This window comes from Gastrolobium bilobum, unplaced genomic scaffold (genome assembly GCF_033153095.1).
Source record: "Gastrolobium bilobum isolate Gb01-03AN ecotype WA unplaced genomic scaffold, APGP_CSIRO_Gbil_v1 utg6770, whole genome shotgun sequence".
In the NCBI taxonomy this organism is placed as follows: Eukaryota; Viridiplantae; Streptophyta; class Magnoliopsida; order Fabales; family Fabaceae; genus Gastrolobium; species Gastrolobium bilobum.
The window spans coordinates 174,780-201,401 of NW_026897575.1; the positions used below are offsets into that span (position 1 = coordinate 174,780).

Consider the following 26,622-nt stretch of genomic DNA (forward strand, 5'->3'; position numbering starts at 1 on the left):
TATCTAATCCAAACGCTGCTTGCTAATATGCTTGCTTAAGCGAGCAAAATCAGCGAGTCGCACCCTTCCTCGCTAAGCTGCTTGCTTAAGCGAGAAAGGTAGGGAGCAATTAATTTCACAAACCGAAGCTAGTGCCATCATCAGGGGCTTGCTCACTGGATTGCTCACTTCAGCGAGCATACCCTATTTTGAAAAAAATAACATCTCCCTTTTACACCACCAATCAAGGAATACATTATCCCACTTCTTTGCTCCAAAAGTACCTGATTGACCATTATAGTACTCTCACCATATACACCTATATCTCAAGATGCCTCATCATAGTCTCAAATACATCACCAAACCTAAATTACACATGTGTCCCCATTACATATAACGTGTGTACATTTACAAGTCATAAGCCTTATGCTTCATCATTTAACAATTGTAAACTAAGGCTTATACAAAATAATTACATCAATATCTCCAAAATAATACACAACTCAATGTCTCTTCCACTTTGACATAAAATACATACATGATCAAATATGCAACTCTCCAAAGTACAAATATGCACTATACACATAGGGGTGGCAATTCGTGTCAACCCGACCCGACCCAAATTTTACACGACACGAAAAACTTCAACCCGAACACGACCCGATTAATTATTCGTGTCAAAATTCTCAACCCGAACACGACCCGCTTATTTTACGGGTTGACACGACACGACACGATTAACCTTATAATGTAACCATGACCCATTATTACACATGTTAACACGACTCGACCCGACCCGATCTGACACGAGTTTTAGAATGCTCACATTCAAAACATGTATTTCGGCATTGATTTTACATCCAATAAAAGCATATACATCCAATAAAGCCACTACTGAGTGAAAAAGGTTGTTTGAAACCCTAAGTTCATGTTATTTTTTTTATATCACTCACTAAAATGACTATAGTAACCTTATACAAAAATTATTTGCAGGTCAGAGCGGGTTAACGGGTTGACCCGAACCCGACACGAATTTTTTCGTGTCATTTTTCTTCAACCCGAACACGACCCGAACAGTAAACGGGTTGACCCAAACACGAAAATTTCGTGTCGGGTCCGGGTCGGGTTAGCGGGTCGTGTCAGAAATTGCCACCCCTATATACACATAAAATATGATCCTAGCATGCTCTTATGTCAAAGGGGACAAAATCCAACATATAAATGTTATCACTCCGTACTCGGGATTCTTACAAAGGAAAGCATCAAATGTGCCACTTGGGGTATCTAAAAAAAATCCCTATAACACCTCATGTATTTGAAATACACATTTATAATTAAATTGAGGGTTAAGGGGTATGATTAGTGAAAATCCTAAGTTCTAGGCCAAAATACGTAAGAAAGGTAAAACGGTAAATAACCAAATACGTAACCTTAAACTATAAAATGATAGAATAAGATCTCAAATGATAAAAAATAATATTGAAAATGGATTCAGAACGAAAAATTGAGTGGTTAGACAAGTTTCTGGAAAATTGATGAATAGTGTTTTCATCGAATGAAATATTGCGGTTAGGGGTGTAAATGGGCTAGTCGTGTAACAGCTCGTTACGTACCGGTGTTGTTAACATTGATTATGATATTAAACGCAATTACAATCATAGCAGTTTATATAAAAATGCGAGTAAACTTTTTTCTTTTCATTACGTAAGCATTTAAAATCAATAATAAAACGTAATGATAAAAGCTGTGATCGTAACTGAAATTTAAACGCGAAATAATTAAAATAATTACTTAACTGTCAAACATTGTTTATCTTAAGTCACTAAGGGGTTTCCATAAACCCCCTTAGCATAATTCTCACTTTTACGGTTTTTACATAACTGAACATGGTTCAGTAATCTGGACATTGCTAGAGATTAAGTGGTTACAAGGCTCTCGTATTTTATTATATTATTCTAGGCTTAATTACCTTTCTAACAAGCTATCACACGCTCCATAAAGTTCTCGTTTGCTCCGGTTATCAGCGTTTGAAGTTAGACAAGCAAAGCTGTCATCCAACCTCAAACAGGGCTCCAAACAGCCACTATCATTTCTGCGATTCTGATCAAACTAATCTACCAATTGCTCTCAAATGTTTTATAAAGTAAATTGGACACATTATGCTTCAATTTGACATATCATGGGCCTAATTTGACCAAGAATTGAGGGAGAAATAAATTTTCCAAAACCGGTCTCCCGTCATCCCTTGCAGCAAGGCGTTCTGAACAGTATGGACTCAAATACCTCTACAGGCCTGCGTACAACTCCAATGGCTACCAAATTTTGACACAACATAATTGACATCTCAATATTCAAAATAGTGTATGGAACGTCCCTATTGGACCTCTTTGGAGGGAGATATTCTCTCCCAAAGTTCACCCAAAATCTGCCATTTTATAGAAAATTTGACTGCATCTCCTTTGTTCATTCAACTTATCGCACTTTATCAAAAGTGTGTTATTATCCTCAAATGGTACCTAATAGACAAGGTGGCACTCAAGGACCAAAAATGTCTTGATGTTCTTACAACCCACAACAATTTATATCATTTCCTTCACTTTGCAATTCATTACTTACATTGTTAAACTTAAACCATTTCAATCACATTATTCCATTTACATGCATTTTTTGAACATACACATAATCATAACTTAAAATAGGCCTATTTCCCTTTCATTGTGTATCATGCTTCAATATTACACAAGGTCCAATATTTACAAATTACATTTCTCCAATGAAAAACATAATCAATAAGTCCTCCAAGATACAACATAATAACCTCAAATACAACATGATAAATATACAACTAGACATAGGAAAAACATGGCATGAACAAATATGACAACATGAATAATCCTAAATCCATATACAATGTTCATTCCCTAAGTCTAGCCTATGCCAAAATGGCCTCAAAATGCAAAAAGTGTTCAAATCTCTATGTGCTCATCCTATGGGCCTCTTGCCCATAGCTCCAGCCTCACTGCTACTACTTGAAATAAATGCTCCAACACGGGATGAGATATACGAATATATCTCAGTAACCCAGAGATTTTGGAGATTACTCTACCTAATGGCTCACTCAGATATAAATCCACAATGTACTATAACAATCAAAGAAGGATAAAGCAAGAGATTTAGTGAAGTAGGGATGCATAGGGAGTAAAAATACGATGAAGCTGGAATGGTTAATGTGTAACAGCCCATTGTACACCGGTATTGTTAACATTAATTATGATATTAAGCGCAGTTACAATCACATCACTTCCTTTATAAAAATGCGAGTAAACTTTTTACGTTTATTACGCGAGCATTTAAAACCGTAAAAAGCGTAATAAATAAAAGCTGTGACCATAACTGTAAAATCTTGCGGAATACTTGTTTGAACTATTTTTATATCTTATTTTAATTACTACAAGACACTACGGGTTTCCATAAACCCACTTAGCTAATTTCTCAATTTTACGTTTTCTACCTAATCGAACCTGGTTCGGTCAGTAATTTCCTGCGGACACACCGCACAAAACCAAACCTTCAACTTTAGTTATCTTTTTTTTCTTACTTAAATACCTTCCCAATGAGCCATCACATGAGTCATTTCGATCTCGTTTGCTCCGGATATCGCCGTTTTGAAGTTGGACAAGCAAAGCTGCCAGCCAACACCAAAACAGCTCCAAACATCCCTCACTAAATGAATTGGGGCACTTACAAGGACCAACAATGCCTTGGGGCACTTACAACTCATCACAACTTATTTTACTTATATAATACATATCACATTGCTTCTTGGATTTATACTTAATACGTTTCAATCATCAAAGTCCAACTGCATGCATCTTCCAAACATACACATAATCATGTTCTTAAAATAGGCCTATTGCCCTTCCATCATATTACATGCTTACATATTACATCAAGTATTCAGGTACAGTTTACAATCTCCATATGCATATTACACTTTACAACTCAAAGTCTTCAAATACAACATAATATAAAAACCTCAAATGATATATGTATTAGACTTAGGCAAAATGACATGAACAAATATAACAATGAATCTCATCCTACATACACATGGAATGTTCATGCCTTAAGTCTAGCCTAGGCCCAGTGGCCACCAAAATGCGAAATACTGCAAATACTCCAGCTAATCATCCTGCAGGCTTCTTGCCCGCTGCTCCTGCACCATTGCTACCTCCTGAAAGAAAGCCCCCAAGACGGGGTGAGATATACGAATATATCTCAGTAACCCAGAGGTTCTGGAAAATACTCCGCCCAATGGCTCACTTCGATGCATATGAATAATATAAAATAACTTCTTAAAAACAGGATACAGCAAGGGATTTAGTGAAAACGGGGATCACAGGATATAAAATACGACGAAGCTGGAATGGTAGCTACCAACGTCCACGCAACGTCCTCCCATCCGCATACACCCGAGACTTCCTAGTGTGCTCCTATCCGGATCACACACCACGACCCTAGGTCAACTGGAACTCCCTCTCGGAGACCTATCCAGTGGAAGTCTGAAATGCCCGAAGGCAAAAATGTCTGTTGGCCAGAGACTCGGTACATATGTACCAACATACATCTACATGCATGATCATGTTATTCTACACTACTCATATACATATCCTACCATCACCCTCAACGGGTATGGTGGAACACATAAGGGTAACAAGCCCCAGTACCAAGAGGTTACCTCAATAAGCCTTTTCACTTAGCTCCACAGCAGTATTTCTCGAGCTCGCTATACAACAGAAATGCCTACACAGAGGATATTCTCAATTAATTATTGTTCATATGAACACATGCAAGTTACTAATTCTACAAGCATGGTTCCAATTACTCACCTCAATCTCACTTAATCCAGGACCAAGGGCAATCCACTAAGCTCACGGTTTGGGGTTCAAATCAACGTACGACAACCTACAACAACCATGTACGAATCGTCAATACACGGTAATTTTGTCAAAATACAAAAAAAACGTCAAAACATCATCTTAACTTATAGAAACCAACATCCACTTCCACCTAGAATTTTATTAACATACTGTTTACACAATTTTCTCCTCTTGGCCGAATTGGCCAAGTTCAAAGTCCATGATTTTCTTTCAAATATAACCATGTTTTTGCACTTCAATCCAAGGAATTCATCAACCATCAAGCCATAACATATTTACATGAAACTCCATCCAAAGTCAGCCCCTTGGTGCGCATGATATATGATTGGAACTCATCTTTTATCATTTATCAAGAAGGAGAAATACAAGGTTATGACCACAAGAACACAAGGATTCCTTTTCTCAAAGTATTAAGCATTTTAGGGACAAGAAAATACTCACTAGCTCCTCTTAACTCCCTTGGGCCGCTACGGTTTTAGAAGAAAGGATTGAGCTGCTTGAGGTCTCCTTGGTTGTACGGTTGAGAAGAAGAATTTCAGGTGCTTGATATCACAAGGAGAAAACCGACTCAAACAACCAAAGGCTTGTCTATTAGTTCCCTTTTTGTATTGCCTTATTCTCACCTAATTTCTCCTTGGCCGTATGCAAAGAAATAAAACAAAACAAGGGCGGTCATGTGTTTTGAATAGGAAAGAAAAGGACCGACTAAGGTGTATTGGGACAAGGGAGAACCGACTTGGATGACTTAAGAATTCAGAATTTTACTTGTTTATTCCTTCCTTGGCTCCACCTCTTGCTTGAATTGCTTTCCATTTGCTCTTTAATTTCCACCATTTGGAAAGACAATGAAACCGACTTGATTGTTTAAAGCAAATTAGAATTCTTTTCTTTTGATTATCACTTGGAAGGCACAAGAAGCCGACTTGGTTTAAGCATGACAAGGATTTTACCTTTTTACTTCTTTCTTTTTGGTCCCACGCTAGACACAAGGTTGCACCTTGTTGATTAATTTCCACCGCTTAGAAGGACACCAAACTTGCCGACCTTATTGTTTCCATTTCACTTAGGATTTTCTTTCTTTTTTATTCTTCTTTTGGTCACCGCTTGAAGGGAATTGCCTTCCACCACCAAGCACTTGCTTCATTTGTTTATCAATTCCCTTGTCAACTAATGAAATCAAAGGCCAGCTGAATCCTCACCATCACCACCTAGGGAATTCAAAGGGGTTTGTTATCTCACTTAAGACAAGGCAATGAAACTAACAGTGAAACACCAAAAAGACTTAGAAATTGATTTGGAAATGAATCACCTACTTGGGAGACCAAAAATATACCATTTAGTTTATATTTCCTCTACATACTTTAGTTTATACTAAGTAAAATTAATTGGTAACAAGGTTAACAACAATTTGTCAATTAACCGTTTTACGTATTTCGACTTTCTTTTCAGGATTTTCGCTAATCCTTCTCTTTAATTCTCATTTAACATATTAATATTTAAACTTAAAAATGTGAGGTGTTATACAATGCCAAAACCACGCAACATTCGGCCTATTGGCCTCGGCATATAACCTACAGGTTCTCATCCAAGGAAGTTTTTCCAGAACAACAACCAAGGCACCCAACACCAATACACCCGAGACTTTCCTAGAGTGCTCCTCAACAGATAACAACTTCATGAACCGGAACTCCCTCATGAAGACCTATCAAGTGGAACTCTGTAATGTCTGAAGGCAACTATCTACTGGCCAGAGATACGATACATCCTATGTACCCAATATATATACTTATGCATGAGCATGTTATAATTACACTATTAACATACACCTCCAACCACTACCCCCAAGGGCATGGTGGGCACAAACAAGGATTAACCCCAGTACCAAAGGGTTACCTTGTTGAAGCTCCCTCTCTAGGTAACTCCAATGCAATGTACCATCGAGTTTGGTCCAACCAGAAATGCCTACACACAGGTCATTCTCATTTCAATTAAAAACCACATAACCACATACACTTGGTTATTCAAGAATTCATGCACTTTTCGTAAGTACTTACCACAATCCTTTTGGTCAAGAACCAAAGGCAATCCACCAAGTTCACCGTTCAACGTTCACGTCCGTGAGAGGTAATCGACAATGACCACACAAGGATCATCAATACCATGCAACTCAAGTTGAATTACAAGACAAAAAATTTCCAATCCCTCATACATAGCTTCGGCCATTTGGCCTCAAGATACCTAACCATGTTGTTAATTTTATTACAATATCCCAATGGTTTCCTAAGCCCACCATAACACCAATTCAAGCCCTTAATTCCATTCAATCCTATCTCCACACCATTTTCCTTAACTTACCCCATTATGGCCGAAATGCACACACACACACACACACACATCCAATGATTTTTATTTCAATTCAACTACATCACACCAACGCACAACCTATTTAAACTTAGCTCCAAGCCTCACAATACCAATTGCATGGATTTTACATCATCCATCCTTATCTCTCCTCACATGGCCGAATTGTTCATGTCCATATACTTAGGGGTATTCAATCTAATTTCACACTTCCACACATCATACAATCCTATAATTAACTCATACAAATACTCCACAACTCAATTACACAATCCTACAATCATTCCATTTCACAAAGTCTTGAATTTCTATCATGGATTTTGCCTAAGTTACCAAATATTTCATCAATAATTTTTGTGAGTTCAATCACTATAAAACATCATTCTAAGACACTTTTATCTAATACATATTTTCAATTTGAGGTCCCCAATCCCATCAATCATGTAACAGCCCATTGTACACTGGTATTGTTATCATTGATTATGATATTAAGCATAGTTACAATCACAACAGTTCATTTACAAAAATACGAGTAAACTTTTTCCTTTTCATTACGCGAGAATTTAAAATAATAATAAAGCGTATTGTATATTTTGATATAAGCTTCTTATTAGTATTTTATTTATTTCTTATATAATGTGAACTCTGCCCATCATAGTTTTCATGATAATGATGGCAATTCTACCTGGCAATATGCCACATCTAGTAGTTACTTATCATCTTATTGACAAACATTGGACAGTTTGTGGTATTTCAAGTTCCACGTTGGATTTTATGAGGGATTAATTAATGGTGTGTAGGCACTAGCAGCTAACCACTAAACACAAACATCTACAAGGAGATAACTACTAAGAACATTAACAACTTAGACTAGCCTTTTATGCCATGTGATTTGACATTTTGGTTGGGTTTCAGGCGTGACTGACATTATGCCTTGCTAATTAGTTCCCTGTCACTTTAGATAATTAGAGATATAAAGGTGAAATTAAAATTTTAGTCCCTATAGTCTTTTTCTTTTTAAATCAATCCTCATACTTACAAATGTGTTCAAAATACTGCTATCAGTTTCCATTATAATTGGGTCAGTTGGTTCTCCTGATAGGTATTTCTTTAGACTCCACCATCTCCAAAGTTGAAGAGGGCTTTTGGGAGATGTTAGCAGAGCATCACTCCACTCATTATTCCTCCAAACATACCCTTCCATGCGCTACTTCCGACATTATCTTGGACTTTTCTTTTAGTCCTTTTCTACTTTAGTATTGCTTTTGCCTCTTCGTACCAAAAAATGGGATAGATATGCATGTGCTTCCTTCCCCCACATACACGGCCTATGAAACTCCTTTAGATTGGCCAATCAACATCTTCTTTTTGGACTTTGCAGCCTTTCTGCCGATTCTCATTGAAGAAGTAAAATTGGGAGGGCCAGTGTATTATCGCTGGATGTATCCAATTGAGAGGTACAATTTTTTGTTGTGCTTAACTCATTTATTGTTTTTTGTGTTGTATCAATATTAAGTGATTGTGTTGATAACATTATTCTTTTGTGATGATAGGGCTTTAGGGCATTTTAAGTCTCTTGTATGGAATAGGGCACAACCAGAAGGTTCTATTTGTGAAGCTTATTTAGCTGAAGAGACTTTGAATTTTTATTCACAATATGAAAAAGTTGAGTCAAGGATGAATAGAGGTCGGCGTGTTGATGATCGTCCGAATGATGATAGAACATCTCAAAAGTCTTCTATCTATCATCAATTAGGTAAACCCGTAGGAAGTTCATCAACTTTCACTCTTACTCCATTAGAGAAAATGCAAGCACATCGATATTTGCTACTGAATTGTCCAAAAGTCATTCCATATGTTGAGTAAGTGTTTTTGTATATTTCATGTGGTAAGAGTAAGAATATTGCCATGTGATATTAACATAGTTATTTTTTAAAGTGAATTTAGAGCAAACATTAAGAGAAGGACAAGGGGTCGGAGACCTTCAGCCACAGAAATAGAAAAGATAGTTTCTAAAGAATTTGCAAATTGGTTTCCTCATCGGGTAAATTAAATTTTAATTTTTCTTGAAAAATTCAACCTACTTTTGTAACTAAAATAATTGATTTTTAATGTAGGTTATGAATCCTGACATTTTAGACTCAGTTACAGATGAAATAAAGTTTCTGGCAAGGGGTCCAATGCTACAAGCACGAAGATATACTGCATATAACATAAATGGGTTTAAGTTTAGAACTATAAATCGAGATAAGGGTTTGAAAACTCAAAATAGTGGAGTCTTTCTAACTTCAAACACATCTTGTGTTGCAAGTAATGCTGATGCAAATATGAGGAGAGCATATTTGCCATACTATGGAAAGTTCGAAGATATAATTGAACTCAACTATTATGGTTTTTTCAAAGTAATCCTATTCAAGTGTAAATGGGCAGATACCACACGTGATAGAGGAATCAGAAAAAATGCATGGCAATTTACTTCAGTGAACTTCTCTAAATGTATTCACACTGGTGAACGTGAAGAGCATGGCCCATATATTGAAGCTTCACAAGCACAATTGGTGTATTATGTGGATGACGAGATAAATAAAGGTTGGAGTGTTGTTGTTCACATGATGCCAAAGGATTTGTATGATATGGGGGAAGATGTTATTTGTGAAACTGAGCCATACCAAGAGACCTAAGAAATTTATTCTCAAATGAAGCTGACACAATAACATTGGCTAGGGAGGACGTTGATAATGAATTCATAAATATAAGCCATGTTGAAAATCAACTTCCTGAAGATGAAAATATGTCCGAGTGAAATCAAGAATTGGTTAAGGAGGGTATCAATTACAAGGAGATTTAGTTTACAATTTGGCAACTTTTTTGTTGTATTTACAATTTGGCAACTGTGTTCTTTTTTTTGTGGTTGAAGAAGGATTATCTGAAACCAAACTTTGTATGTGCAAAATGAGAAATTACACAATTGAGATTCAATACACTTAGAGAATTTTTTTTGCATCTAATATTATAGTTTGTATTTAAATTTCCTTCTGCTGTTATACTAAGTTAGTAATTGGAGTGAGTAACCACTCAACAAACTTACAATTTGCTTACTCTCTTTTTCCTTTTTGGTATTTGTTGGTCGTAACCTTATTTATTTCACTATGTTGTTATTTTTGTACAATATTGGATTGATAATACTTTTCTTGTGTATTGGTTGTCTTATATACATAAAGCAATTTAGACATGCCTCCAAAAGCAAAACGTTCAAGGAATGATGTTGCATCATCAAGTTCCAGCATGCATATAGAGCCACCACAAACCTTTGTTTATTCATCAATTCCTACTGAACTACCACATCCCCCAGTTCGTCCATCTCATGTACGACGTGAGCCTAAGAAGAAATGGACTGTACAAGCTATAGGTAATAATTTTTGGTTAGTTGTGATTATTATATTATCATTTAAGCTAACTTGGATATGTTTCAATAGATGAAGAAGGAAATGAAAAGAAAATTCAATTGACCACATCGGGTGTGTTTGAGATGAATGGTCAACGCATAATAGTGCCATTTGATACACAAATGCAACCATATGGGGAAGTTGCAACACTCTTGTCAAAAGTATGTGGACGTATTGCCACTGATTGCAACAATGTTCCCATTAACTACGAAGGATGGGATAAAGTACTTGATTCATACAAGACAGAATGCTTTAAAAGTTTGAAGGTATATGCATACACCTTTTTTCTGTATTGTACAAATTAATTAAAAGATTATGATCCTTCATTTATATTTCATAATATCCTTCATATATTGCAGTACCTGGTGAAGAACAATCCAATTTAAAGCTTTACATGCAAAGAATATTCAATCATTTTCTTCCCTACTTTTGTTTGTTCAAGTTGTTGAAATTTTCATTTTTTTTCTTCTCTTCTTTTATATTTTTGTTCATCTCACCTTGTATTACTGGATTTTTCTTCATCAGTTTCGTAGCTGATACAATGATATCTCTTAACCATACCTTTTCTTTCAAAGTCAAATTGCATTTTCTGAATTTTATGGTTTCCTTTCTTGCTAATTGACATTGAACTTGTTTTTTTTTTTGCTGTAAAAGGAAGGTGCATTCAATTAGGACACTTATGAGCCTCCACACTTAAGTCGTAAAAGAATTATTTGTTTTTAGGGACACTAAAACTTGAGATTAAGAATAACCAAAAGAAAAAACGAATAAAGCTAAACGTACAGCGCAGAGTATAATTAGATCAAAATGTGAGCCATGACCACAGATAGTGCAACAAAGAAAAAAGGTAAAAGAAAAAAGCACTTGCTTGCTTCATTGACACTTTAAACCTCAAAACTAATATTTATGTTTCTCTTAATAAAACGTAGGACACTAAGGGAATGTGCACTTTAAGAAGACAATAATAGTTTACTTACAGTTTGTGCTAGCCAATTTAATAATTATAAGTGTTTTTGTGCCTTCAAATCTGCATTTTTTAAATAATATTTTTCTTCATTCTGTTTTCAATTTGATATAAAGTTTTCATAGTTTGGTTTCGATAATATTGATTGATACTTTACTTTAAAACAACACTTAAAGTTTGATAAAGCATTGACATTTTTTTCCTACCTTGAACTTGAGCAATGTTAATAAATTCGTGTACCAACTTTTCAGAAATAGCTCTATTTATTTATTTATATTTTTGGTAAATAGCTCTATTTCATTTTATTTTTACTAACAACTCTATTTATTTTAGTTATTCACTTCCATCATTATTGTACTAACATTAATACTTTTTGTAAAGAATTTATTTCATTTTCAGGCTCCAGAAACAATTGCTAAGCGTTATTGTCTACTTACCTTGGGAAGAAGGTTTAGGAACGGTAAGGCAAAATTATGAAAATCAGTTGAGAAATTAAAGCTTCCTAGAGATCAACTAACTGCAAAAGTCCCTGCTGGTGTTCCTAAAGATCAATGGTCATCATTTGTAGACTATCATTTGAAACCAAGTTATAAGGTAATTCTATTAAATAGTGGTTGCTTGTTATTATTTTTTAAAGTTGCATTTTTTGTTAATAAATTATTGATATCATAGGAATTATGTGAGAAGAATGCTCAGATTAGAAAAAAACAAACTATTCCACACACGGGGGTTCCAAACTTTTGTCCCGAAGACGGCATGAGATGGTAAATTACTTGTGTTCTCTATATCTATATCTAATATATTTGGCATTTGTACTTATATGATTTCTATATGTTATAGGAGGAAGAGACCGGACACACTGTGAGTCGAGGCGAGCTATATATTGCAACTCATAAGAAAAAAGATGGGTCGTATGCGAATGACGAGGCAAAAAATTTAGTGGTAAGTTTAGAAATTTACTTGCAATATATACTCATTAGAAAAAATGTTTAACAAAAACAAACAAAGTTGGCCCAAGATGAGAACCGGTTTCTAGAAAATATTCTACGGATGCTGCTTCATGAATTTGTGGTATGTATAACTGTTGCCCTTGTTAATCGACTAGTCACTTGTTTTTTATATGCTAGTGATTATCTAGTTGGAATTCTGCAAATTTGTTTATTTTCTTGGGAAATCTCAACGAGTTACCAACGGTGCTTATGTAGGGATTTTTTTCTTTTGTGTGTCTATTATGCTTGTTATTTATGGATGCTAAAGTAATTGTACTCCATTAATCAAATGTGAGAGAAGTACAAAGCATCATGCTTGTTGAAAAATAAGCATTTTAGGGAGTTATTGAAGGAAAAAAACAAGACATTTAGAGAGAGAATCATTCTAATAGTATTTCTGAATTAATTTTATTATATATGGGTTCATTCTAATATATAGACCTATCTAAAATAACTAATTGCCTAAAATAATAACTAATCTATGGTAATAAAATATTTTACAATAATTACAATAAATTACAGAGAATATTATAGGGTAGAGAATGCAGGACTGTCGTGGGACTATTAGTCTATTGCAACACTTGCTTTATAGTAAAGAAGTTTTCTTGTTACTATACTGTAATGTTGGTTTAACTATATTGGCCTTCAATGCATATTATATTTCTCAGTATTATATCGTATGTGATAATTGCTCAAAAGTTAGTTTTTTGTTCTTTAGAATTTTTTTTCCAGTACTTTGTTGAAGTGTTTTTCACAGTTTCAGAGACTATTTTTTCCTACAGACTAAGCTTTTATTGTAGTATATCTCCTTAGAAATTAGAATAAAGACCGACACATGCATGAACTTATGGAAAATGATAATACTGTTTATGTACAGGATCAGATATATGAAGAATTAAACCAAAGCACTAGTTCTACTGAAATTTCAACAAATGATGTTGTTGCAAAAGTTTTTGGGCCAGAGCACTCGGGTCGTGTACGTGGTTTAGGCCTAGGTGGTCTTCCTAGCAATGCATTTGGACCCACAAGTGGACGATTCAATCCTATAGGCTCTACTTTCTCAAGTGCGAATTCAACTGAAAGTTCTCAATTAAAAGAAGAGGTTACTTCATTGAAGACTAAGTTAGCAGCATCTGAGGAGAGCCTTAAGACATTACAGACTGTAATGCTTGCATATATACAAATGAAGGAATGACAGATTCCTCTAGAGTTGGATGCTTTGTTTGGTACCACTTTTACTCCAGTGGTAATGATTTCATAATTTTTATTATTAATGTTGAACTTTATATTATTAGTTTAAGTGCCTCATTCTTTTAAGCATGCTAAAAGGGTACAATAAATTGGTTTTTCACATGATGAAGGGAGTGAAGAAGCTATCCCAACACGCGGAAGGTCTTCATTAGATAGTAATCACCCTTGAATTGGGTTATATGAATTCAATATTTTTGCTATGATTTTGGGTTCTGTAAAGTGATAAGTGCATCATTAGAGATTCGTATGGATTTTAGAGTTTTAAAATGGATTTATTTTATGTGTTTTTTGTTGTGGATAATTGTAAATTTCCTACTCTTTCTCATTTACACAACATTGAATCAACTTTATATCTTTTATGAATGTGTACAATTATAGTGAGGCATATTCTACTATGAATGTTGTTATGCCCTTCATTAGAGAAGAGAACATTATGTAAGTTTTTGTTTTGCTAGACTTTAATTCAACTTCATATTATAGTATATGGGTGTTAGAGTATATTTATACTTTTATTTATTTAAAAAAGTATTAACCAAGTGCAAGCATAAATAATAAATTGGCTAACAAATCAAGTGATGGCCCAATTCCAAAATTATGATATACACATTTTTTAAATTTGGATAACTAGTATTTAGTGGAGGTTTAAATATGCCAAAATAATAAATAAATTGTAGCAGTCTATGCCCTCTAGAAAATGATGAATTTTGTGGGGATATTGCGGAGGTTACTAAATCCCAATAAATATTACAACATTTGTGGGGGTCTCGAACCTCCAGAAAATACTTCAAACAAATTGTGGCACTGCACAAAAAAACTCCCACAAACTATGTTGTGACGAAGGCAGAACTAGAGGTCTGAGTGAATGCCACAAATGTCTTTTGTGGGGGTCAAAGACCTCCACAATATGAAAATATGACCTAAAAAAATCATCTCATTTTTTGTGGTATGTGTTTGTTGCGAAAAAGAAAAAAAAATGGGACATGCCAATGGAATAATTGAGGTCAGTTTTTTCTATGTGTGACCGTAAACCGTGATGCTGTTATTCGCTAGACTTGGGGTCGGTTTTTTGAACAGCCACTGAGATACCGCCACTGGATCACTGTTTTCTTGTAGTGTTATTACTCAATTGGTCATGATGATTTAGAAGATACGCAATCAATCTTAATAAATTTGATAAATTTAATTTTTTATGACGTCTCAACTCTCATGCTTATTTATTGCAATATTGAAACCTACTCGTGCGGTTAACTGTTTCCCAGGCGCAAATTGTAGGTAACTGCATTTAATGAAATATGGTTTTATAGGTTAACATTTTATCATTCAAACACTACATAAATAGCCATCTGCACTCATGCAATATACTACCAGATCTTCGCAATATGGCTTCCAAACCAGGCATTCTAACAGATTGGCCTTGGAAGCCTCTTGGGAGCTTCAAGGTTGACTTTGCTCTCATTACAACTGTGGCCTTTTTTTTTTTTTTTGTCATTTTACAGTTTTTAAAGTAATGATCAGGATCTTGCATTTCCTTATTTTCTTTTCCTTTTTTACCTCTAACTTTTTCAGTCCCTCTATTTGTTTTTTTTTTAATCCACTGATTTATTGATTATCCAACTAATTTTGTTCCAACATTATCAGACTCATTATAGAGATGACTCTTCCAAAATTATTTTTTCCATTCTTAGGACTCGAATTCGAGATTGTTGATTAAGAACAACAAACTCCTTACCACTTGAATCAATGATCAGTGGTTCTTCTTTTATTTTGGTAATATTGTGTCTGTATATTCTCTATAGATACTGTTGCTGAGCTCTCAATTTTTAGTTCCAAGAGTCAAATTTAAATTAAATTAATACTAGATGAAGTGTGAATATATATTTTAGGATAGCTTATCTCATTTTTTATACATTTTAACTATAATTCTAGTACATAAATATTGGAAATGGATCCTCTCATGTGAAAACAAACATGATATGGTCATGTGGGAAGATCACAATTATACAAAAATAAATCAAAGGTTATGATTTCGTAACTATCTATTTTATCATTTTTTCTCTCTTCTCCTTTATTACTATTGATTCACCTTTGTATGGTCATGATTCAACATATGACATGGTCATGTGAATTTTCACATGAGAAGATCCATATCCATAAATATTTGTGAGATAGGTAACTAAAATTCGACTGTATCTAGCTTTTTTCCCTACCACTTGCAAATCTTGTTAGGTGAAATAAATAATACGTTAATTATAACTACTCCATAATTAGATTTTTTTTTTTTGGTAACCGATCCTAATTACCTTTTTGATCTGAATTAGATTCTCCAGTGTTATCACAAGTTTGACTTTTTGAGCCACCTATAAGATTAATTCAAAGTATGAGATTTGTTTATCAAAAAAAAAAAAAAGTATGAGATTTGTGGTCTGAGATTACAATATTTCTTGATCCTCCCCAATATAGCATTTGGTGGGACTTGAAGCTTGGTTCTTGTCCTCACCTTACTCAATTCTTCTGCAACCAACTAAGCTGCCCACTTGAGTTCCAGAATTAGAATTTTCATAGAAACAAAACACTCAAATATTTCCATTGATGTTAATTGAAATACAATAACATTTAAGACATATGCATGTGTTTAAATTATACATTTTTTTTACACGCTCCAAGTGCTATACATTTTTTTTTTTTATATCATATCTATTGCGCATCTAAAGTCTAAAGACGAACAAGAGCTTATGGTTTTTCATTCCCCCTCTTAGCTATCTCTTGGGTCAACTCAAGTGACTGAAAATGTGTTTTTAAGTTATTTGTAAACTTAAAAAAAAAACAAAAACGAGTTACTATTTATTTTAGGGAAATATTACTCTCCTTTTACATGAGGTAACTTATCTCATTTTCTCTCACTCCGTTTTTCGCACCTCACTTTTTTCTTTTTTTTTTCTTTTTTCTTGTAATGGTGGGACCTACCCATTTTCTCTCTACCAAATCTTATGTGGAAGGAGATTAATAAAATCCTTTATTTTATTATTTATTCACGTATTGACATTGGTCTCTGTGTCTTTGTTTTCTATGTAACATGATTATGGATATTAAGTACGTGATTCTAGCCCCGTGGATTGCCCATAGCATATATTCTCTCACATCGAGTGAAAGGGACCCAGTGTACTATCTCATATTCCCAACTTTATTGGTGAGAATGCTTCACAGCCAGATTTGGATTTCTGTCTCACGCTACCGAACTGCTAAAGGCAACAACAGGATCGTTGACAAAGGCCTTGAATTCGAACAAGTTGACAGAGAAACCAATTGGTTCAAATATTTAATTTCTCTTTCTGTATTTCTCCTTAATTATTTTGCGAAATCAAATGATAGTATAAAGAAACTTTATTTTTTAAATTGTGACTGTGTAATTAAATATTTATTTTAAAGTGATGATTTAATTATTAAGATTGTGATTGAGTATATAATAATACTTGCAGGGATGACTATGGGATACTAATTGATTTACAACATTGTTCACTGGAAAATCCTCCATAGCTGCAATTTATGGCTACCTCTTTTACATTGATTTCATGAACTACTTGGGTCATTGTAACTTTGAGTTCTTTCCCAAGAGACTCTTCTCCTTCTTTCCCCAATTGAAGTATCTCTCTTACACGCCATCGTAAGTCTACATTATTATTGCTTCATCCTTAATTTAAGCAAATCAATTATAATATTCGTGATTTCATTTTCTATGATAAAAATCTACACTAATTTCTTTTCTCCTTGTTTTTCTATTGTTCTTGTCCAACTTTACGAAGCAATATATAGCAGAAAACTATTCTTAAACTTCACGGTAACCTCTGAAACAAATTGCGGAAGTTACCACAACAGAAATAAGCACGCATGGAAATTTCAATTTATATTTTCTCAGATTTTATTGCATATATACATAATTACTTTTCAGATTATATTTCTTTCTCCAGTTAATTTTTTTTGACTGCATCAATTTCTAAGATGACTGATATTCTTTCAATGACGGAAAATTGAACTCTTTTATTCATTTACATGTGTCTACGTATGTATAATTGCTTTTGAAATTTTATAGTAAGTACTAAAATTAATCAATATATATTTTATTTACAATGAAAATATTATTCTATATACATAAATGTTTTAACATAGAAAAAAATATTTGTCTTTTTAAAGGACATAACAATATGTCCTTTTAAGTGAATTTACACTGTTTTAATGTAATATTTAAAAATTATTTTTTATTTATCAGAATTTATTTTTTATTCATTTTTAATTGGCTAAATATTAGAATATATAAAACATTATGTTTCACTTAAAAGGACACAATGTTATATACTTTAAAAGTAGAAACACTTTTCACATGCATTAACATATTATGCAAAAGATATTAATTAAATAAAGAAGTTTTATTATTTATCACTCTTTGTTAAAATAATTATAAGTTTTAAATTATTGTGTGGCATTTAATTTAGTTAAGATAACCCAAAGCATGACCAGAAGCTGACTAAAAAATACTATAAAGTCTATAATGTCTATAATCAAAATCCGTCCTAAGTAGTTAGCTCTTGGTAAAAATTAAGGGCGAGCATGGTTCGACCGGAATAAATTTTAGTGTTGAAGCAAATTAAACTGATTTAATTAAATCGGTTCTTTGAACCAAAATAATTTTTTCCGAGCCAATTTTATTTTTCCTAATCTGATTTATGGTTCAAAACCAGTTTATGATTTATAATTAGTTTTGAACCAGTTTAGGATTGCAATCAACCATTTCGAGTTAAAATAGATCAGTTCAATTCTTCTAATTTTTCAAACCAATTCTCTTGGTTCAATTATTTTGTACGACTCTAGTCAAAATAGGTTGTCGAGACAAGATAGGCGTTATCGGCCGGCTAACAAGATAGGTGCCGAGTCAAAAAGTATAATATTTTAATGCATTTTACATGATTTGAGATAAAAGAATGAGTGGTGTAAAATGTTAATAGAACTAGGGTAGAATTGATCAATTCGATTATTTTGTAACACATGTTAGGACATTGTTATGGGCCGGCTAACCTGCACTATCACAGCCGGTCAGCACACTCAATCAGAACCAATTGGCACACACTTGTACCGTTCGGCCAACACAGCAAATAGACTAAGTCTCCTCCTCCAATTAGAAATGCAGAAGTAGAGATGGAGAGGAAAGAAGAATACACAACAGTTTTCCCGTGGAAAACTTTCTCCATTATGGAGAAGTAAAACCACGGGATACTAATTCAGAACAAACTTTCACTATAAAAATAATAGGTTACAAGAAATCAAACTTCACCAACAAGAGTGGTGGTACACTTAATCTTTATCAACAATGATGGTTTTTTCTCAAACTTCTCTAAATAGATCTCTCACTTTCAATCTTCTCTCTAAAGGAAAACTCAAAACTTCGACCATTAAAAGTTCTTACAGAAATGTTCTTCTCGACCTTTATATAGGTTGGGGGATCAACACTTCCCCTTCAGCTCTTCGTTAATAATGACGAAATGAGAAAATATTTATTTAATAGTTGAGAAAATCAAATCTTGAGCCTTGCACCCACAATATATGGTGCATGCTCAAGCCTCCAAGCTGTCAGCATTAAATGGATCAGGGACAGTGACCTACCCCAACAATACATACATACATATACACTCTATATGTAATATTCTTTATAGAGTATGTTTAACATGTTTTTGGTGAATATTAATTATATATTAATCTTTTCTTTTCCAAGTTAAGAAGGCTTTAAAAGTTTGGTCTCCGCAGGTTTCACTCACTGCATCACACCAAATTCAGGACAAATTACTCACTTTTCATGCCTATGTATGACTACATTTATGGTACTGTGGATACATCCACAGATGCTACGTATGAAACCACTCTAAAGAGACCAGAAGAGTCAGCAGATGTGGTGCACTTAACACACCTTACCACGTTAGATTCCATCTATCAATTGCGCATTGGGTTTGCTTCCTTAGCCTCCAACCCTCAAACATATAAATGTTACCTACGTTTAATGTGGCCCTTTACAATGTGTTATATGCTTATGACTTGGATCTGTGGACGCACCTTTGTTTTAGAAAGCAACACCTTCAACGATCTCAAGTTGCAGTCCTGGGTTATACCAAGATTTAAAATTCAGGTAAGATTGTTTTACATTTGTGATTTTAGATTTCGAATTCTCTTCCAAAAGAAAAGAATATTGATTAGTGATTATCAATGTGTTTGTTTTTGTTTTGCAGTATTTCTTAAAAAGGAAGAGCATCAGATTGAACAACTTAATTGAAGAGGCAATAACGGAGGCCGAGTTAAGTGGTGCAAAGGTTCTAAGTCTTGGACTTCTAAATCAGGTAACTTCATTTTTATTTACTTTTTTTGTATATCATGCAAAAAGCATGTTGAAAGTTTTGATTTTGACAATAAACGTCTGCTTTTCATTTTAACTTTTTAATTATTTGTTATTTGGTGATCTTATCACAATATTTATGTAATAATGCGATAGTAAAGAATGCTTAAATAATCAATTGTATGTGAGTAACATTGAGGTTCTCAAACTTCTTTACATACTATAATATCAAAAAGCTCTCGGAAGTAACATTTTTGAAAAATATTTGTCTAAATCACAGTCATTTTAGTTAAAATTATTATTATTTATTTAATATTTAAACTAAAATAAAAATCTCTCATTTCTTTCCACGATAATTTTTGTTTCTCTTACTATTTTGACTAAAATGATGCAATTTTATGTTCATTAAAAAGACAAACAATAATCCCTTCTATATATACTATAATAACCAAGTGTATGTGAATTGGCTACACATAAAAGAACTAAGATTTAGAGTAGTCAAAGATCTCAATAATATTTTATATAATTAAAATAATCAAATAAATTAGGGTTTGCAATATTTATAAATATTTGAAGGCAATGAAAAGCCAAATAACAAAATTTATGAAATTATTCTTATGGAAACAAAAGATAATAATTAAATAGAAAATAATTAAAAATTCTATGAAAACAATCCGAAAATCAAAAAAATGCTGCTGCTTATTACGAAATATGAACGTTGTTCAGAAAACCGATTCCAAAAGTTCGGTCAAGTTTGGGCCGATTATGATACAATCACCCCGCATGCATCATTCTAATTCTTTAAAAATCAGAACATCTGCAGTATTAACTTTATGGAAGTTATTATACATAAAAAAAAAAAGAAAAAAAAAACTTTATGGAAGTTAAATAATATAGTTGATTTGAATATTCTTACATGCATGCAGAGGCAAGTGCTTAATGCATATGGTGAACTTTATATTCAAAGGTTCCCACAGCTGAAGATAAAGATCGTAGATGGTAGTAGCTTAGCTGCTGCTACGGTGCTGAACAGCATTCCCAAAAGGACAAATCAAGTGCTTCTTCGTGGCAACTTTAACAAGGTTTCTTTTGCTGTAGCCGATGCTTTATGCAATAGAAATATACAGGTATACATGGTTAATATGAATTTGCTGCAAAGATTATGCATTCCCCTTCTATAGTAATCTGAGACAAATTTTTTATTATCATTGTGTGAAATAAGAGCATTTGCCATATTCTAACGAAATTTTTGATTATCACTCACTTTTCTTTGATTGGTATGTAAAATTAAATATAGAATTAGAGTTTAAAATTAGATTTGGACCTTTTAATACCAATAGGTATGTTTGAAATGTCATTTATTACTGGAATTGTAATTCTATAAACAAATTTTAAAAACAATTAGTACAAACCCTTCTCACCTGTAAATATATCTAGTATCCTATGAATTACTAATTCTAAAACTTTAAATTAAATTCTCTCTCTTTTTCTTCGTTAGTTTTTTAAATTTTTATAAAAGTAACATATGATTTTCCATTTAACATGGGCTACAATATAGTTACTACAAAAATGTTTACCACATTTACAACCAGCCTAATTTCTGTTGATTTTCATAAATCTAACAGTTTATTTTATTGGATTTATTGAGAATTAATAACTAATTAATAAGCGTAATATTCAATAAATTATAACCATTAGATAGAACAGAAATCAACGGTGATTAGATTGGTTGTAAGGATAGTAAACTTTTGTGGTGATAAGTATATCTTTACCCATATGATAAAAATGAAATAAAAATGTGATAACATTATGAAATGTTATTATTGTGTTCATATTTTTATTAATATTAGTTTTGTAACCGGATTTTATTTATAAATAGGGATAGATTATTCTATCTACTTTTTTTTCTCTATCTTTGCCTACCACTCTCCAATACCATTAGATCAGAATATCAACTACCTTTATCATTTCTCTCTTCTATTGAGATTCTAATCTAATAGTGTTGGAGAGTGCTAGATAAAAGTAGGTCAAAAAAAGATAGGTAGAATAATATATCCCTTATAAAAAAGGGATAGGTTATTTTACCTACCACTTTTTTTGCCTACCTTTGCCTACCACCCTCCAACACCATTAGATCAGAATCTCAAGAAGAGAGAGAAAGATAAATGCTAGTTAGGATTCTGATCTAATGATGTTTTCAAGCGGTAGGTAAAGGTAGGCAGAAAAATGGTAGGTAGAATAATCTATCCCTATAAATAATAGTAAATTTTTTTATTTGACTAATATTTTTCAATAGATTATTTTTTAAAGTAAATAATTATAATATTATTTTGAATAATAGTATGTTTTTATATTTTCTGAGTTAAACCGTACCTACTGTTTAATTATCTCACTCTCATTTAATTTCCAGCACTCATATGCTTTGAAATCTAATATTTTAATAATTATGATCGTAAACTTTTTTTTTTCTATACTCCTTTTTCCTACAAATAATTTTTATAAGAGATAATTTATAAATTAAATATTCCAAGATTATTATTGTAATAATATTTTACTTATTTTTAATTTTATAAATATTTTTTTTTGATTTTATATATTATACTAAAACAATTTAGAATTACGATTTGATATCCAGTTATTTGAAAAACCCAAACAATTTTTTTTAATATTTTAAACTAATTTTAATTATGAAATAATTGGAACAGAAATTCAAATTCTGTTTTTATTTTAAATTCCAACATCTAGTATTACTTAATTTAGTTGTTAAAGTTTATTCTAATGATGGATAAAATCGCAAACAGGTAGCTGTTTTATATAAGGATGAGCTGAAGAAGCTTAAACTAAAGCTCACACAGTCCGAGGGAAGCTTGACTCTTTCACCAATCAATATTCCAAAGGTTAATTCCATATTCCTAAATTATTGTGGGGCATATATTTATCACATTGTATGAGACAAAATTGTCTCATGCAACTAAAAAAGAGAGAGGAGGAATCCACTAAGAAAAAGAGATAGAAAGAAAAAATGGGTTACACCCACTTATTGTATGTGCATGAGATAATTTTGTCTCATATAACATGAGAGACATATTTTCTATTAAATTATTTATCATAACGATTTTTCTAATTATATAGGATTTTATTAGTCTCCTTTTACAAGAAAAGAGATATCTCTTGCTCCAGCCATGAGTCCCCCTTGAAAAAATAAAAAATAAAAATTAAGTGGACCCTACACATTTTGTAAGTTAATTGCAAAAACCTCTTATCTTCTCCGACGGAAGAATAATAAAGCCTATTATATATAAGGATTAGTGTTTTTCATGTTGCATGAGATGATTTTTTCTCTTACACATATACTAAAGTGTGTGAGGGCCATGTGGCACCATATGAAGAGAAGAGAAAAAAAATGACCCACATACCCTTTTATTTGTTAGTAAGAAATAAAATTTATCTTCTATAACATGAGAGACATTAAACCCTTATATATAATTGAAGAAAAATATTTTGTAGAGTATATATTTCGAAAAATGAAAATGATAAACCTCTATATATTGATCCCGAAGTACTAAAGAGAAGGACCAGATTATACTTGATATAGATTATTTTCAATTGCACTATGTAGATATATTTGAAAACTGTTATAAACCACATTTGATGTTTTAGTTCAAAATTGCACGAGATTTAGCACAACTCGAACAGGTGACCTCTCAGTTTAAAAAAATAGTTTTATCACTGTTCTTTGAAAATACACAAGATATTGTAAAGAAATTCATTCAAAAACTAATCAGCCTTCAACGAACCTCTGAAGTAGTCATACTATTCCATTTGGTAACATTGCGAATTTAGCAGATATGGTTGGTTGGAGATGGATGGGATGAAGATGAACAAATGAAAGCACCAAAAGGATCATTGTTCATACCTTTTTCTCACTTCCCTCCAAAGAAAATGCGTGAAGATTGCTTCTACCACTACACACCAGCAATGATCACTCCTACTACATTTATGAATTTGCACTCTTGCGAGGTTCGTAGCTGGTGCATTTTTGTAATCTTTAGCATATATTTTGTTAAAAAAGGTCAAGATCCGGGGTTGATGATATGCATATATATTTTTTTTTTTGAATACATGATGATATGCATATTACAACACTTTTACATATAATAATTTATCGCAAAACGATTTTAACTAATTCAGTCAATAAATTAAACTTTTGTTATCTGTTCATTAAGCATCTAAATAATATAAATAAAATTAACCAGATAATTATATCAATCGAACCCCAACTTAAAGAACCAATGTATCATTCTTGCTAATTTAGTTTTTAATTGTGGAAAATATTTTCTAATGTTACATGAGACAAAATTATGCATGAACACATAAAAAGTACGTGGAACTCATTTTTTTCTTTCTTTTTCTTCTCCTTAATTAGTGAGTCTCAGCTACTTTTTTTGTGTTGCATGAGATAATATGAGAAACATATTATCCAATAATTATTTTAATTATTGGATAACAAAATAGTTAGATCACTTAATTTCCAGAATTTAATGATCTATTTTTTCTGTCAAAAGCATTTTGACATTTTCAAGAAAGTTTTAGATTGATATATCTATGATAAGTAAGAGCAAATTAATTATATATTTTGAAAAGGTGTGTGTATATATATATATACATACATATATATATATATATATATATATATATATATGTATATATATATATATATATTTCAAAAAGCATTAAATTAATTACTCATATTTTTAATGAATATCTTTCATGTGTTGTGTGTTTTATAACATTATTGAATTAAAATTTACATAGCACATATAAATCACACTTATCATTTTAATTTGTTTTAAATTAATTTTGTACCAGTCTATATCTTCAGGGAAAAAAAATGTAGCCACACCAAAAAAAAAACACACACACAAAATGTATGTCTGTATATTCTTCAATTTATTAATGTGTCGGCAATGGTAGAGCCAAATTTTTTTTTGAAGGGTGCGAAATTATGATACAAATTTTTCCTTTGAAATTGCAGCTATTTATATGATAAAAAAAATAAAATGAAAGTGATGCTTACAACTAAAAGGTTTCAATAGATTTTGAAGGGGACGAATATTACTTATGTAACAAAAAAAATTAGAAGTAATATTCATTTCTAATGGTTTATATAAATTTGAAGGGCGAAAAAGCTCTCGTTAGCCCCTCCCTTGCTTCACTACTGTGTGTCGGTATGAATGTTCTAGAAGTCACATTATAATATGATAAATTAAAATTTTATATTTCTATCTCATATTCCACTTCAATCTCTTGTATGAAACACCTTTTTTCTTAGTTTTAGTCATCATAAAATGTCTGACATTCGTATTTAAATGTGAGAAAACTAATGTATTTCTATTTGTACATCACAGAATTGGCTTCCCAGAAGAGTAATGAGTGCTTGTCGTATTGCTGGAATACTTCATGCCTTAGAAAGATGGAATGTCCATGAATGTGGTGACACCATACTTGGCATTAAGCAAGTATGGGAAGCAAGTATTCGCCATGGTTTCCAACCTCTAAAGATTCCCATTGATTAAGCCTTTACAATGAGTTCAAATTACTAATATATTGATAAAGGTATCCTTGTCGTTTTATTTGTCAGAAAGTATTATGTAATAAACAAATAATAATCTTCTACACTTGATGTCATGTATGGATCAATACATTAGCTTGTTTTTGAATTGTGAAGAATTTATTATATATTAATAAATAAATAATAATCTTAATTTCATAATCTCTTTGTTTAATCTCTCTATATATATGGACAGACAAGTTACTTTTACACTTATATAAGAATAAGAAGTTTTATATCTTTTTATTTTTGATGATTGATTCACTTGTATCCTATCGGTGTATGGGTCACATCAGTTTATACCATTATATTCTCAAACTTCGTAGTTGTAATCAGCAACCAAATACTTAGACAAAAAGAATTTCATCAATATGAGAGAAGGAATTCATGATGTAATACCATTTGAGGTTATATCGACGAAGTTACAAACAAAATAAGCCATCGTACGTTTACAAATTTGTCTGCGAGATCGTGGACGATTGAGTGACACAGTATAGATCGTTTTCATGGATATAATTTCCCATGGACTTAAATATGGTTAAATTTTTGTCATTAACGTTCTATCTAAATATCCATTTAAATAAATAGGGTACATTTGCTGATAGACATAGAAATTGAGTGCTGGCATTTGGACTTAATTAGTTGTGTTTTGTCCGATATTTCATACGACATTGGCGACAGACTTTTACACTTTCTTATATTTTCAAG

At 32.4% G+C, this 26,622-nt stretch overlaps 1 protein-coding gene across 1 annotated transcript; it reads left to right on the forward strand.

Annotated features, from left to right (window-relative positions):
* The first annotated feature begins 10,511 nt into the window (after positions 1-10,511).
* Positions 10,512-25,926, forward strand: LOC133308230 (very-long-chain aldehyde decarbonylase CER1-like). The gene is made up of 11 exons (XM_061508837.1): positions 10,512-10,689; positions 10,757-10,992; positions 12,531-12,632; positions 13,557-13,841; positions 17,431-17,591; positions 19,724-20,099; positions 20,200-20,307; positions 21,230-21,430; positions 23,105-23,200; positions 24,150-24,323; positions 25,712-25,926. Exons 1-11 carry the CDS (start codon positions 10,512-10,514, stop codon positions 25,877-25,879), a joined length of 2,085 nt encoding a protein of 694 aa, XP_061364821.1. The 3' UTR covers positions 25,880-25,926.
* Positions 25,927-26,622: the final 696 nt, after the last annotated feature.